Source organism: Stegastes partitus, unplaced genomic scaffold (genome assembly GCF_000690725.1).
Source record: "Stegastes partitus isolate 25-593 unplaced genomic scaffold, Stegastes_partitus-1.0.2 Scaffold1304, whole genome shotgun sequence".
Lineage (NCBI taxonomy): Eukaryota > Metazoa > Chordata > Actinopteri > Pomacentridae > Stegastes > Stegastes partitus.
The window spans coordinates 132,641-145,625 of NW_007579035.1; the positions used below are offsets into that span (position 1 = coordinate 132,641).

Genomic DNA, 12,985 nt, shown 5'->3' on the forward strand with positions numbered 1-12,985 from the left:
TGAAGTCGTGACAAACTGACCCCGATGAAGGAGATGATTCCCGTCGATCTTCCTGGAGGAGGTCTGAGGACAGAACATCATGTTTATCACGCTGTCGGGTTCAGAACCAGCAGAGTCGCAGCACAGTGACAAACGTGTTAAACTCACTTATCAAATGTTCGCTTTCCCAGCAGCCCCAGAGCTTTGCAGCTCTTCTTGGCCTCAGGTTTGGGTTTTGGTGCTGGTTCTGGCTCAGCAGCAGCAGGCTTGGCGACGTCCGGCTCCTCTGGAGGTTTTTTAGTCTCCGCTGGAGTCGAGTCGGCCGCCGGAGCTGAAATCAGAGCTTTGATCTGACGGATAAAAACACAAACACTGATCAGAACCAGATGTTCAGGACAGATGTGAGCAGGTGGACTCTGAGCAGCGGGTCGGGCAGAACCAGCTGCACGTTTCAATCTGTTTACAGAACATTTGAGCTTTTTCACTGTTCCTCTGAGACCAGCTGATGTTCTGTCCTCAAACAAGGTCCAAACACTGCAAACTGGTTCATCTAGAAAACATCAGCGTCGGGTCTGAACTCACATCCAGCAGAGACACCAGATGGAGATACTAGGAAAGCCCTCATCAGGAACTGAACAGAACCAGGTCCAGTGTTCAGACTGAGACACCTGGATGGATGTAGAACTGATCTGGTGTCAGGTTCTAGCAGAACCCAGATGTGTTCTTCCTCCTAAATGTCATGTGTCTATCTGCTGTTCTGATGAAGTTCTGAGGCTCAGAAATGATGGAAAAAGTCCATTAAAGTGATCAATCTGGACCCTCCTCTGTGGACTTGAAGGACCTGGACCTCTGGAACATTCACAGTCTGAAGGTAGAACTCTGGTCAGGAGATAAAGGTGCTGCAGAACCAGAACCAGATGAAGGCAGGAGCTGGTTTATTTTGACAGGAAACAGAAACAGCAGATAAAAGTGACGGTGAAGCGCAGACGAGGAGGAAAAGTGTTGAGATGCTTGACTGAGTAAAAGTACCGACAGGAGGCCGTAAACACTGTGAGGACCTGCTGTTGCTACGGTAACCTCCTCTTTATGTCCACCTAGGATGAATCTCAGCTGTTTGGTTATTTTAATCTGCTCAGTTCCGATCAATAAATCTGATCATCTAATGATTGATGAAGTCATTCTGTTCGTTCAGAAGGTGGAGCTGATCCTCGACATGGAAACTAGAACCTGGAACCACATGGTCTCATCGATAAACTACTGATGTATTAGTTTCTCTGTTTCTGATCGATCACTGATCAGGACCATTGATCTGGACTCACCCACTCGGGCTGGTCAGGAGGCGGGTTCGGCATCGGTTCTTCCACCACCGTCTGAACAGAGAAAAGCTTCAGTTAGTGACCTGACCCTCAGCAGGACCGGACTATGTGGATCAGTGATCGATAACAGCGGCTGTCTGGAGGAGCTCCGGACTGCGGCTCACCTCCGCTGTCCAGCCGGGCGGAGGGAAGGCCGGGAACCCGAACGGAGGCACGCAGGCCGGCGGGGGGATCGGAGGAAGCGGCCCCGGGCCGAAGGCTGCTGGATCCGGCGGAGGGATCCCGACAGACGGCGGCAGACCCGGAGGGGGCACAGGGGGCACTGGAGGCGGGACAGGTGGCACAGGTCCGGGCGGGACGGGCTCGGGGCCCCACGGCTCAGGAGGACCTTCCGGACCCCAGTCCGGAGGTCCCCAGCCCGGCGGAGGGAGCGGCCGCTCGGGGCCCCAGTCCTCGGGGCGGAGCCGCCACTCTTCGTCCCGGGGAAGCCTCAGGTCATCGGGGCGGAGCCTCCAGTCGTCGGTGTGCGGACGCCTCCAGGGGTCTGGGTGACGGACCCAGTCCTCCGGAGGGGGCAACCAGTCATCGGGGTGAGGCCCCCAGCCCGGCGGCGGAGGGCCTCTGGGGTCCCAGTCTGGCGGCGGAGGCCCTCTGGGTCCCCATCCTTCTGGCGGCAGAGGGCCCCATCCTCCGGGCGGCGGAGGGCCCCACTCATCGGGCGGAGGAGGCCACCCGTCCGGCGGAGGAGGACCCCAGCCCCCGTGCGGCGGAGGACCCCAGCCCCCGTGCGGCGGAGGACCCCAGCCCGGTGGCCCCATGTCGAATGGAGGCAAGTCGTCAGCCGGGGGTCCCATGGGGGGTCGGCCCCGCTTCGGTCCGCGTCCCCGACCCATGTCCTCAGCGGAGCGGCTACACAGCTCCGCGCTCCGAGCGGCGGCTGAAGGCTTGACTCCGTTTGGAGGTGAAAAATCACCGAGAGCCGAAAAAACAGATTCAGCGGATCTGGTTCGGATCGTTTCAGAAAGAGACGAGACTCGGAGCTGCTCTTCCGGTCACGTCACCGGCGGCTCCCGTCTGCAGCGCCGCCAGCAGGCCGGAGGAGCGAACTGCAGCGATTCTTCTTCATGGGATTTACGACCAACTTTAACCTTCTTTCTGCACTATATATATATATATATATATATATATATATATATATATTAAAAGTTCTTATGTCTCCCAAACAGACTTTAACTTTCTCCCAGTTTCTGCTGTAGTGAGTGAGGCACACAGCGGTCACTGGTAAATACTGATAGAAGATAGAACTCAATAAAGTTCTGTCTTCTATCTACTGCAGCTGTGAAACGTCCCAACGAACCGGCGACCTGCGAGGCGACGGTGCCACAGATACACAGAATAAAGGCCTTTATCATATATATATATATATATATATATATATATATATATATATATACGGTGCTAACCACCCAATAAAACATCCAAAGAAAATTTGAAAAAGTCATTCAAATGATTTAAATTATAATAAAATGCAGAACTCCAGCTCAGTCTCTCCTTTAGTCACCAGAAAGTGTGAAGTTGTGGACAGAAGTTGGACATTACAGCTGAAGCTGCTGTTCACCTGCAGCTCAGGTGTTTCCTCACCTGGAACCAGGAGTGGCCCGAATCAGTTCATAGCACTGTAGCTGCACTGGTTACACAAACTAGTTTTAACTGGTTCAAACATGAGTCTCACACTGGTGTCAGACTGGTTTTAGTTCAGGTTGGTTGTATTCTGGGCTGCAGGTGGAGCAGTGGTCAGCACCATCACCTCACAGCTAGAAGGTCTCCGGTTCACGTCCCGGTGAGGACACCCGGGATCTTCCTGCGTGGAGTCTCCATGTTCTCCCCGTGCAGCGTGGGTTCTCTCCGGGTTCTCCGGCTTCCTCCCACAGTCCAGAAACATGCCGAGGTTAACTGGTGATTGTAAATTGTCCGTAGGTGTGAATGTGAGTGTGCTTGGTTGTCTGTCTCTAAGTGTAGCCCTGTGATAGACTGGTTACCTGTCCAGGTGAACCTGCCTTCACCCTGAGTCAGCTGGGATAGGCTCCGCCCCCCATGACCCCAGTGAGGGTTAACGTGTAGAGATGATGATGTATTCTGGAGTCAAACTGGTTGCTGGCACACCAACTGGTTGTCTGAAACCAGTTTCAGACTGGTGCCAAACTGGCCAGATGTGTTTTAACTGGTTTAAATCTGGTTCTCAAACTGCTGTCACACTGGTGTTCATGTGGCTTCAATGCTGAGACGGACGTTGAATTATAACCATTTCTTACAGTTTAAGATTTCTTTTCTCTGAAGTCAGTTTTTTCTCAGGATGTAAATATGAAACTTGGGTTAGGAAATTACAACCAGAGCTTCTTCCTCCTGAGTCGGTTTCATTAGCAGGACTGAAGAACATCGACCTGTCGGTTCTGGAAGGTTCTGAAATGAGAGTCGATCTGCAGCGTAGCAGAAAAAGCTTTTATTTAGTTTTGCTGGCTGAAGTCGCTCGACTCCAACAAAGAAACCAGAAAGAACTTTATAGAACATCAACAATATGAATATAGGATCTCTCAAAATTACAGCAAAACAGGGAGCTGGAACCTCAGAAGTCCGAGTTCTCGTCCGAACGCGTCCTTCTGAGACGCAGCAGCTCGCAGTCTTCGGTTATTGCAGTGATACTTGGAGGCCGATTCGCTCAACACGTTTCAGATGCATAGAAACATCCTGCAGCTTGTAAAAAACTCAGCCAGAAAATCTACACGTGTTGCATTTTGAATGAAGGCAGCCTCCATCAGAACAGAACCAAGGCAGAATGTGAAGAACTAAAGGTTCTACAGCAGAACATGGACAGAGCTGGACCTGCAGTCCGGCTCTGAATTACTGTCCGTTACTGAAACCCAACAAGCAGCAAACAAACACACATTTTGTTCTGTGAGTCATCACAAACCAACAAACGTCCGCTGGAAAAGATCCAGAACCAGGACCGAGCCCAGATGGGTCAGTACGGAAGAGACGTTGGGACACCGAAACCAGTTCTGAGAGTCAAATCTGGATTAAAAAGAAAACGTGGAGAGAAAAGTGTCAGACTGCTGAGTGGTTCTGAACTGGTTCCACACCGGACTGACCTGTTTTTCAGTTTGCTTTTATCTGGTTCAGATGCTATCATTAGCATACTTCTCTTTATTTTAAACTGGTTTCAAAACAATATTAACTTCATTTTCAGCCAGATTCAACTCTTTCTTTCTGAATTTAAACTTTTGAAGTTTTAAAGTGGGTGTAAACTGGCTTCAGGCTGGTTTTAACTGGTCTGAAACCATCTTAAACAGGTTTTAAACCAAGTCAAACCTCCTTAACAAAACTTTTTTTAAAAGAAGGTTCAACTTCGTTTTCGCCCAGTTTCCCCCGGTTCCGGACAGGTCTTATGTAAATGGTTCCAACTGGTTTTAGATTTAGTTTGAACTGGTTTCAGACTGGTTCCACCGACCAGTGAATAAATATAAAAACTAAAAATATCATGACTATAATTTCTTCTTGTGTTTTAAAGACCAAACTTGTGTCTTATTTTTTCAGGACTGAAGTTGAATCTCAGACAGTTTGAGTTTTGTCCCTCAGGCTCTTCCGTACTTCGACTCCGTGGAAACACAGAAGGTGAATTACAGAAGTGAAGCAAGTGCAGCTGTGTTTGGGGGAGTTCTGGCGAAGGAGGAGTCGCTGTGATCGCCTCCGTCGTCCTCAGACGACGACGGCGGACGTGGGGAGGAGGAGGCTCGTCCTCACCTCCGACTCGTGGAGGCGCCGGCGGTTCCGCCCGGCTCAGTCGAAGGGGCTGAAGTCCCGCTCCAGGTTCTCTGACTCGTCGTCGTCAGAGAAAAAGTCGTCCTCGTCAATGTCGTCCTCGTCGTAGTCCTCGTGCCACTCGGGGACGTACTCCTCATCGTACTCGTCGTCCTCGTCCTCCGCCTCCTCGCCGCCCTCCTCCCCCGTGTAGTTGTTGTTGTCCGAGTCTCCGGAGTCCGACGCTCGGTCCGACTTGGACCTTAAGGAGGCAGAGAGCCGGTTACATCACTGTTACTGTAGCGTGAGCACAGGTGAGCACAGGTGAGCACAGGTGAGCACAGGTGAGCACAGGTGAGCACAGGTGAGCACAGGTGAGCACAGGTGAGCACAGGTGAGCTACTCACACTTTGTTGGCGTCGGTGTGGTTGGACAGGTTGGAGGCCTGCGGAGACTCCAGCTCCTGGCTGCTCTTAGTCTGATATCCAACCCTGAAGTCCTGATCACAAACAAAACTACTGATCAATCTGCTGATCGATAACATCGATCAACACACACACTGTCAGAGCTTAAGCCATCAGTCAGTCCAAACTGCTCCAGATGGGTTCAAACAAACTGGTGCCAGACTGGAAATACTTTTTATAGACATTCTCACATGTTTCTACGATGATCTGAACTAATTTCAGACTGTTTTTATGTTGAACCGGGTTCAGACTGGGATTAAACTGGAGTCAGACTGGTGGTCAGACTGGGACTAAACTGGAGTCAGACTGGGATTAGACTGGGGTCAGACTGGGGTCAGACTGGGGTCAGACTGGGGTCAGACTGGGGTCAGACTGGAGTCAGACTGGGGTCAGACTGGAGTCAGACTGGAGTCAGACTGGTACCTGTGTGGAGTGTTGCAGGATGGCCAGCAGGCGCTCCTGGATGCGTCGGATCAGTTCTAGTCCGGTGTTCAGGTGTTCTGGTTTCAGCAGCCGGACACATGAGGCCAGGTCAGTGCACTGCAGCAGAGTCTCCTCTGAAGACAGAAACCCAGTGAACCCAGTCAGACCAGTTTAAAAATGGTGTGGTGACTGATGATGGGAGTGTGCAGGTTCTCACCGAGCAGGATCTGCAGAGCGTTGGTGTGCAGGTCCAGAGCCTCCGTCTGCTGCTCCATCACGTCCATCTTCTCCGTCTCCTGGTTGTAGTAGCTGTAGACGCAGGAGTAGGCCAGAACCTGCAGACACAGAGCAGGGCACAGTGAGCACACAGCTGCGTACCTGTGCAGGTAACCTCCACACAACCTCCAAGGAGGATGAAGATACCTTTCGAGCCTGAGCGAGAACTTTACAGGCATCGATGACGAAGGTCAGCGACTTCATCTGCAGAGCTTCATTAATGGACGACACCTTGTTCTCCAGGTTGACGGCGAAATCCTGAAACATCCAAATAAACATCACCTGACTGCAGCTAACTGCCACTGCTACTGCTACTAGATAAAGGTGTGCTACCTTGGCCTGATGGTGGAAGGTGCATCTCTCGTTATAATCCTGGAACTTCTTCTCCTGTCGCGCTGCTTTACTCACCTGCAGCAGAAGCACATTAAAGCACAATTATCAGACTGTCTCTGATTGGACAGAATGATCAGGTGAGTGTGAGTGGACCAACCATGGCGGAGCAGTTGTAGTAATCCTTGTGTGTTGGTTTCCAGGGTTTCAGACAACGCCAGCAGAAACCGTGGTTACACTTGGCACAGGTCATACTGAGGACAGAGCACAGAGACACCATCATCATCACTGTGTGTACAGGTGTGTGTACAGGTGTGTGTACAGGTGTGTGTACAGGTGTGTGTACAGGTGTGTGTAGGTGTGATCCTACTGCAGGCAGCCTTCGTTCTTCTCGATCTGAGCCTGGCAGCTGGGGCAGCGTTTGGAGATGAGCTTGGCCAGATGTTTGCTCTGAGCCTCCATACTCATCCCCTCATAGTAGCCGCCGTCATCCATCCACTGGGACATGTGGCTGCAGCTGGAGGGGTAGTGGGCCTGGGGGCAGAGAACATACAGGGGTAACAACTGGGGCAGATAAGTTCACACAGCAGATCACATACAAGTCGCATTGAAGTGGAAACGTGAAGGAAGTCACAAAGAAATCCTCATTGAGCATCAAGTCCTGCAGTGTGAACGTAGCCAATCTGTGGGATTGTTCAGTCAGATAATACGCCGTCATCCTGATTGGTGACATTAAATGTCATGTCGGAGTCACAATCCAAGGCTGTCGCTATGTTAAGGCTGTTTTTATGGGTTCTGTTGGGTTTTCCTACAAACCTGTCGGATAGCAGGTTTAGGATTGTTACGGGTCGACTAACGAGTCACCACTAAATGTGTGTGTATTTGTGTGTGTGTGTGTGTGTGTGAGAGAGAGAGAGAGTGTGTGTTGTGTATATCTGTGTGTGTGTGTGTGTGTGTATCTGTGTGAGTGTGTGTTGTGTGTGTGTGTGTGTGTGTGTTGTGTGTGAGTGTATGTGTGTGTGTGTGTGAGTATCTGTGTGCAGACGGACCTCGGGGAAGTTGCAGCTGAAGCAGGAGGACCAGCAGCACTTGGAGCAGGTCCCCATGCTGCCCATGTTCTCCTTGCAGAGGATCTGGTCGCAGCCCTGCGGGTTTGTGCACCAGGTGAGGTTGGAGCAGCACTCCACGTAGCCTCGCAACAGCGCGTTCTCGTACTGCGGGAAAAAGGCGTCGGTCACATGACGCGGGGAAACCTATCGGACGGTGCGTTTGTGGTCAGCTGACCGCGTTACCTTGGCGATGGTGTCCTTGTCGGTGAGGATGCTGAGGAAGAAGTGTGACGTGGGCTGAGCCTGGCAGTCCGTGATTGGACAGTTGCAGTTCATCACCAGGTTCTGCTCGATCCTCGCCGTCAGGTACTCCTGCCAGCACGACTGTAACACAACATGTATGCACTGATCACAGCTGACTGATCAATAACTGAGTGTTAATGGATCAATGACTGACCCGGCAGCAGTAGTGCATGCAGCTCAGCGACAGCACTGGTTCCATGGCGCCAGTTCTGGGCCCGAGGCAGACTGGGCAGGTGGAGGCGGGGCTCGGCGGCGGCTGAGGGTTCCGGCACTTGAGGCCGGCAGCCATGATGAGGGCATCAGGGTCGTCGGTGTAACGCTGCACCAGCAGGTCCACGTTCCACTTACAGTGAACCAGCAGGTGTTCGGCCCGGTCCAGGTCCAGACTGAGAGTCCCTGAAACCTGACAACACACAGATCACCAGAAAATGTTGTAAACTCAGGCTCTAAAGTAGAACCTCAAAGAACCACGGGGAGTCCAGCTGTGGTTCCCATCAGTCCACCTGCATGAACATGGTTCTACAATGAGCTGAGAGCAGCAGAACCTTCTCAGTTCTGGACCTCTGGACTGTGTCTATCTATGTCTGCATCATGGCTCCACATGGAGAAGACCTGAACAGAGGAGGAGAAACATCTGACTGAGAGACTGGACAAAGATGGAGAAGGATCCAGAAGATCAGTGAGCAGCTAGAACCCAGTGCAGCCCAGTGTGAGCAGGAACCAGGAGGTCCAGAAGGAGCCACAGCAGCACTGATCAGGGCTGCAGTGGTCGTCCTCCTACAACGACTCCACGGACAGTCAACTACTGTCACTATGGAGCTGTGGACACCAGACAAAGGCAGCTGCTTCAGACTTGGCACAGGGCTGATCAATGGAGACCAGAGTTAGTGTGAAGCTCACACAGTGTGAAGGACACTTCAGAACATCAGCCTCTATGGACGGAGGAGCAGAACTAAACCTGGCTGCTGCTCACAGCTAAACTTCCACATCAAAGTTCACCAGAGAACATGAACAGAAGCCTGATGGATGCTGGAGAACATCCTCTGGTCAGATGGAGATCAATGTGTTGGGCTCACATGGAGTCCAGATGTTTGGTGTGAACCTGACCAGGACCACCACAGTGGATCATGGTCCTGACAGTGAAGCACGGAGGTGGAGCATCATGATGTGGGGCTGCATGAGGGCAGAAGGTGTTGATGACGTTTCTAGAAGCTCCATGAAGGTCTGAGGATGAACCAGGATACTGGCTGACCGGAAGCCTCCCAGTCAGTAATCTGATTACTTATTACAAGTCAGTACATCCTCCTGCTACAAACTGACCGCAGCTCATCTCAGATCTCACCTGTTGGACCGTCCTCTGCATCAGCTGTCGGACCTCCTCCTGCGTCATTGTCCGACCCATTGAGAACAGAACCGCGTCCAGAACTCCATCCTCGAACCGCCGTAGCGCCGGTACCCCACTGCAACACACACACACACACACAAATATACACCAAAAAAACCCCAATACACACTGAGCTGACGGGAGACAGCCACAGGGCCTGCAGCGCCGCCTGCTGGCAGAACGCAGCAAAGTGCAGCCTGGATCAGACTCATGCAGCTCCAACCACAGTCAGCAGCTCATAGACGACAAACTGCTGCCGTTTAGGACGTAATTAAACTAATGAGCACTTATCTGATTTTTCTCATTCATCACTCAGTCGATAAAAAACGTCTCACATCTTAGCTGTGTTTTCCAATGTCCAGAAATCTGAAATAGTCAGTTCACATGAATAAAAGCAGCATCTGCTCGTCTGACGAGCTGAAACCTGCAAAAACATGCCGACAGCGTTATCGGGGCAGATTCAGCCTTTCAGCTTGTGCTTCTGTCCAACCTCTTATCCATCAGTCTGACGTCTGAGCCACGTGGCAGAGAGAGAATCAGCACATTAAAAAGTTAAACTCAGATCGACGCTTTAATAGAAACAAACAAGAGAAAAACACTTCTTTCATAAAAAATGTGGATTTAATGTCTGATATGTACATGGAGGAAATGAAACAGTGATTTCTGTTCATACATTTAAATCTGCAGCTTCTGTGACGTTTACAGCAGAAGGTATTGATCTTTAACTGAAGGTGTGTCGATGAGCTCAGGGGCTGATTGTTTAATTACAATCAGACTTAACTGTGCAGGTCGTTAACTGAAACTGGAGCATCCTCACATCAACTGAAGATAAAAACTGATTTAATAAAATCTCACTTTGATCAACGTTCGCGTGTATTTGGTCAAAGGTTTTCAGATCGTCAATAATCAATACAATCATTGATAAGTAATCATCTGAATAGAAACGCGGTGGGAGAGCAGGCAGGTTGGAGGTTTAGCTTTTATTCTGTCTGTCGAAGCTGAAATGTCGCCGTGTGTGAGGTCAGAGGTCACACCTGATGTCGGCCCGGCTCTCGGCGCCGTCCTTCCGGATCTCAGCCCGGCTGAAGGAAAACTGTGCCTGGCCTTTCTGTGGCGTGGACGGGTCCTCGGGGAGGAACTCCACGATGTGCGGGTTCTCCTCGTTGCGGCGGATGCAGCCTTTGCTGATGACGTGCATGATGCAGGACAGCACGTCGCCGGTGCTGCAGCTGAAACTGCCGCCGCCCGGCGAACGCGACGCCTCCTGCTTCTGACACGAGTCCAGAACCTGGAAGAGAACGAAGGATTCCCTCTTTATACAGAACCTGCAGGATTCAGCGATTCACCAGCTAAAGACCAAAAGCTGCCGGTGGTTTGACAACTGTGTTTGCATTTATCAGCTGGAAACTGAAAAACATAAGAATCCTTGAACTGTCAGCAGTCAGAACTTCTCCTCTGAGCTGAAGCTTCGCAGAACTTATCTACCAAAAATGAACTTCTTGTATCTGACAGATTCTGTAAAACAATGAATTCTTTGCTCCTCAGCTGCGCCCTGCAGTCATGTGACAACATGAGTTTTCAGTTTCCATCCTAACAGAAAACGACAAACTAACGGCACGTATGAGCCAGAAGGGATCCGAACTGTTGGTTCCATCTGGAAAGTAAGTCTGAGCTTAAAATCCTCAGATTTCATTTAAATCACTTTATTCTGCATGTTTCAGTGAAGAATTTGCTACAGATAAACAAACTAAACCCGTCTTCCCTCCTCTTCTCATTCTCCTCGGCTCACTGGGTTCTCAGGTGAACTGCAGCCAGTGTTTCCACTAAATGCTGTAATTCTGGTGACTTTTCAAATGAAGTCAAGCCTTTCAGACTTCGGTGGGCTTCAAAGGCTTGATTTAGTGTCGCGTGAACAAATTCTAAATGCGTGACGCTGCAGGTGAAGCACGTTCGCTCTGACCTTGAAGACGAGGTTGTCGATGTGCATCTCCTTCTCCTGCTTCATGATGTGGACGATCAGGCAGTAGATGTAGTTCCTTTTCCTCTCTAGCGTTCCCGCCGCGTCCTCGTCCACGTTCAGGTACGTCTGTCTGGGCAGCAGCTGGACGGATACCGGGACGCCGTCCACGCTGCGAGACACCACCTGCTGGTTCAGCCGCAGCACACCTGCACAGAGAGGGGCGGAGTCAGACCGAGGGGGCGGAGTCAGACAAGAGGTGGAAGGGTGGCGTGTCGGCGAGCGTCTCACCGTGACTCGGGTCGTCCGGAGGGCTGCAGGTCAACGGGCCACCATCGCTGACCAGCGGCTGCAGAGCGTGAAGCAGGACGGCAGCAGACAGACCGGTCACCTGCAGCAGAGACTCCACCTGGACGTCCTGCAGACAGAAACAACACCAACCACACAACCGTCAGCGGCGCTCAGCAACGCTGAGGACGGCTCTCTGGCCCAGAGGACCTGCCGGTGTGTGTGCGTCGTGTCACCTGGTGGTGGTTGAAGTGCAGCAGGATGAACATCTGCAGCGTAGAGACGTGCAGCGTCCAGCAGCCCAACTGCAGCTCAGCGTGTCCGAGCCACGTCCACTGCAGCCGCCGGGGCTTCGAGTGACTCAGACCGTACATGGACTGACCTGGAAACGGGTCACTGGTTAGCAACACGACTAACCCGGTTAAAGCCAGACTTAAACCTACTGACTGTGGGTGTAGAACTGGGTGAACTGGTACTGACTGTGGGTGTAGAACTGGGTNTGGGTGTAGAACTGGGTGAACTGGTACTGACTGTGGGTGTAGAACTGGGTGAACTGGTACTGACTGTGGGTGTAGAACTGGGTGAACTGGTTCAGGTAGGAGCAGAGTTCGGATGGAAAATGTTTTGTGGGTTCGTCCAGGAAGCAGAGCGAGGAAACGGCCCAGCAGCGAGGAGACAGAACCAGAACCTGGACCTCGGCCTCGTCTTCTGACTCCGCCCACTCATCCTCCATCATCTATGGTGACAAGTAGAGGACAAAGTGCTCATGATGTTCTGTTGCAGCAGGATTTAAATTGACAGAACTGAAGAACTGTCAGAAGTTCTGCTGACCTGGTCGTGCTCCTGCAGGCGCCGGTCCAGCTGCTGCAGCCGGTACAGGTGGAACTCCTGCTGCAGCTCGGCTGACTCGCTCAAGTTCTTCATCATCTGCTGGGGGAAGCGACTCGGGAAGCAGCTGCCGATCTGGTCGATGACGGCGCTCTCCAGCCAGACGTTCCCCTGAGCCAGCAGCCGGTCGCCCAGATAATACCTGCACACAGACACTCATGAACATCCGGCTTCATGCTGCTCAGGTTCTCTGGTTCTGGTTCTGCTGGAGCTCAGACCTGTAGAAATGCTCAAAGGTGTTGGCAAGCTCCAGGCCCGACAGGAAGAGCATCGGCTCCAGAAACTGCTGCAGCCGCTCCAGAGTCTCGACGCTGCCGGACGCTGCTCCACTGGTCTGGATCATCTGATCGATGTACTGAGCAAAACGCTCGCTCACCTGCACGACAGGAAAACGCATCATCACACCTCAATACACCTGAGCTGCAATAACCAGAGGGCTGTAGTACAAAGCCAGATGATCAGTGGGTCAGCAGGTGTGTCGAGCTTAGAGTCAGACTTTTCAGTGTCATGGAGGTGTCTCTCTTTTAACCTGC

General features: G+C 51.7%; 2 protein-coding genes across 3 annotated transcripts in view; both read right to left on the reverse strand.

Annotated features, from left to right (window-relative positions):
- LOC103369571 (uncharacterized) overlaps positions 1-2,188 on the reverse strand; it is a 25,799-nt gene extending 23,611 nt beyond the window's left edge. The window contains exons 1-4 of the mRNA XM_008298319.1: positions 1,460-2,188; positions 1,299-1,349; positions 148-329; positions 21-63 (exon numbers count right to left, since the gene is read on the reverse strand). Of these exons, the coding sequence (XP_008296541.1) occupies positions 21-63; positions 148-329; positions 1,299-1,349; positions 1,460-2,188 (1,005 nt within the window). The remainder of the gene's footprint in view (positions 1-20; positions 64-147; positions 330-1,298; positions 1,350-1,459) is intronic.
- A 1,585-nt stretch (positions 2,189-3,773) lies between these two features.
- Positions 3,774-12,985, reverse strand: part of LOC103369563 (cullin-9) — a 28,199-nt gene continuing 18,987 nt past the window's right edge. For both annotated transcript variants that reach the window (XM_008298311.1, XM_008298310.1), the window contains exons 14-32: positions 12,671-12,838; positions 12,396-12,594; positions 12,129-12,300; positions 11,801-11,946; positions 11,568-11,694; positions 11,280-11,485; positions 10,354-10,607; positions 9,278-9,395; positions 8,090-8,338; positions 7,876-8,016; positions 7,633-7,797; positions 6,954-7,117; positions 6,744-6,837; positions 6,587-6,661; positions 6,401-6,511; positions 6,195-6,312; positions 5,978-6,111; positions 5,498-5,589; positions 3,774-5,352 (exon numbers count right to left, since the gene is read on the reverse strand). In XM_008298311.1, the coding sequence (XP_008296533.1) occupies positions 5,130-5,352; positions 5,498-5,589; positions 5,978-6,111; positions 6,195-6,312; positions 6,401-6,511; positions 6,587-6,661; positions 6,744-6,837; positions 6,954-7,117; positions 7,633-7,797; positions 7,876-8,016; positions 8,090-8,338; positions 9,278-9,395; positions 10,354-10,607; positions 11,280-11,485; positions 11,568-11,694; positions 11,801-11,946; positions 12,129-12,300; positions 12,396-12,594; positions 12,671-12,838 (2,956 nt within the window). In that variant the 3' untranslated portion in view covers positions 3,774-5,129. The remainder of the gene's footprint in view (positions 5,353-5,497; positions 5,590-5,977; positions 6,112-6,194; positions 6,313-6,400; positions 6,512-6,586; positions 6,662-6,743; positions 6,838-6,953; positions 7,118-7,632; positions 7,798-7,875; positions 8,017-8,089; positions 8,339-9,277; positions 9,396-10,353; positions 10,608-11,279; positions 11,486-11,567; positions 11,695-11,800; positions 11,947-12,128; positions 12,301-12,395; positions 12,595-12,670; positions 12,839-12,985) is intronic.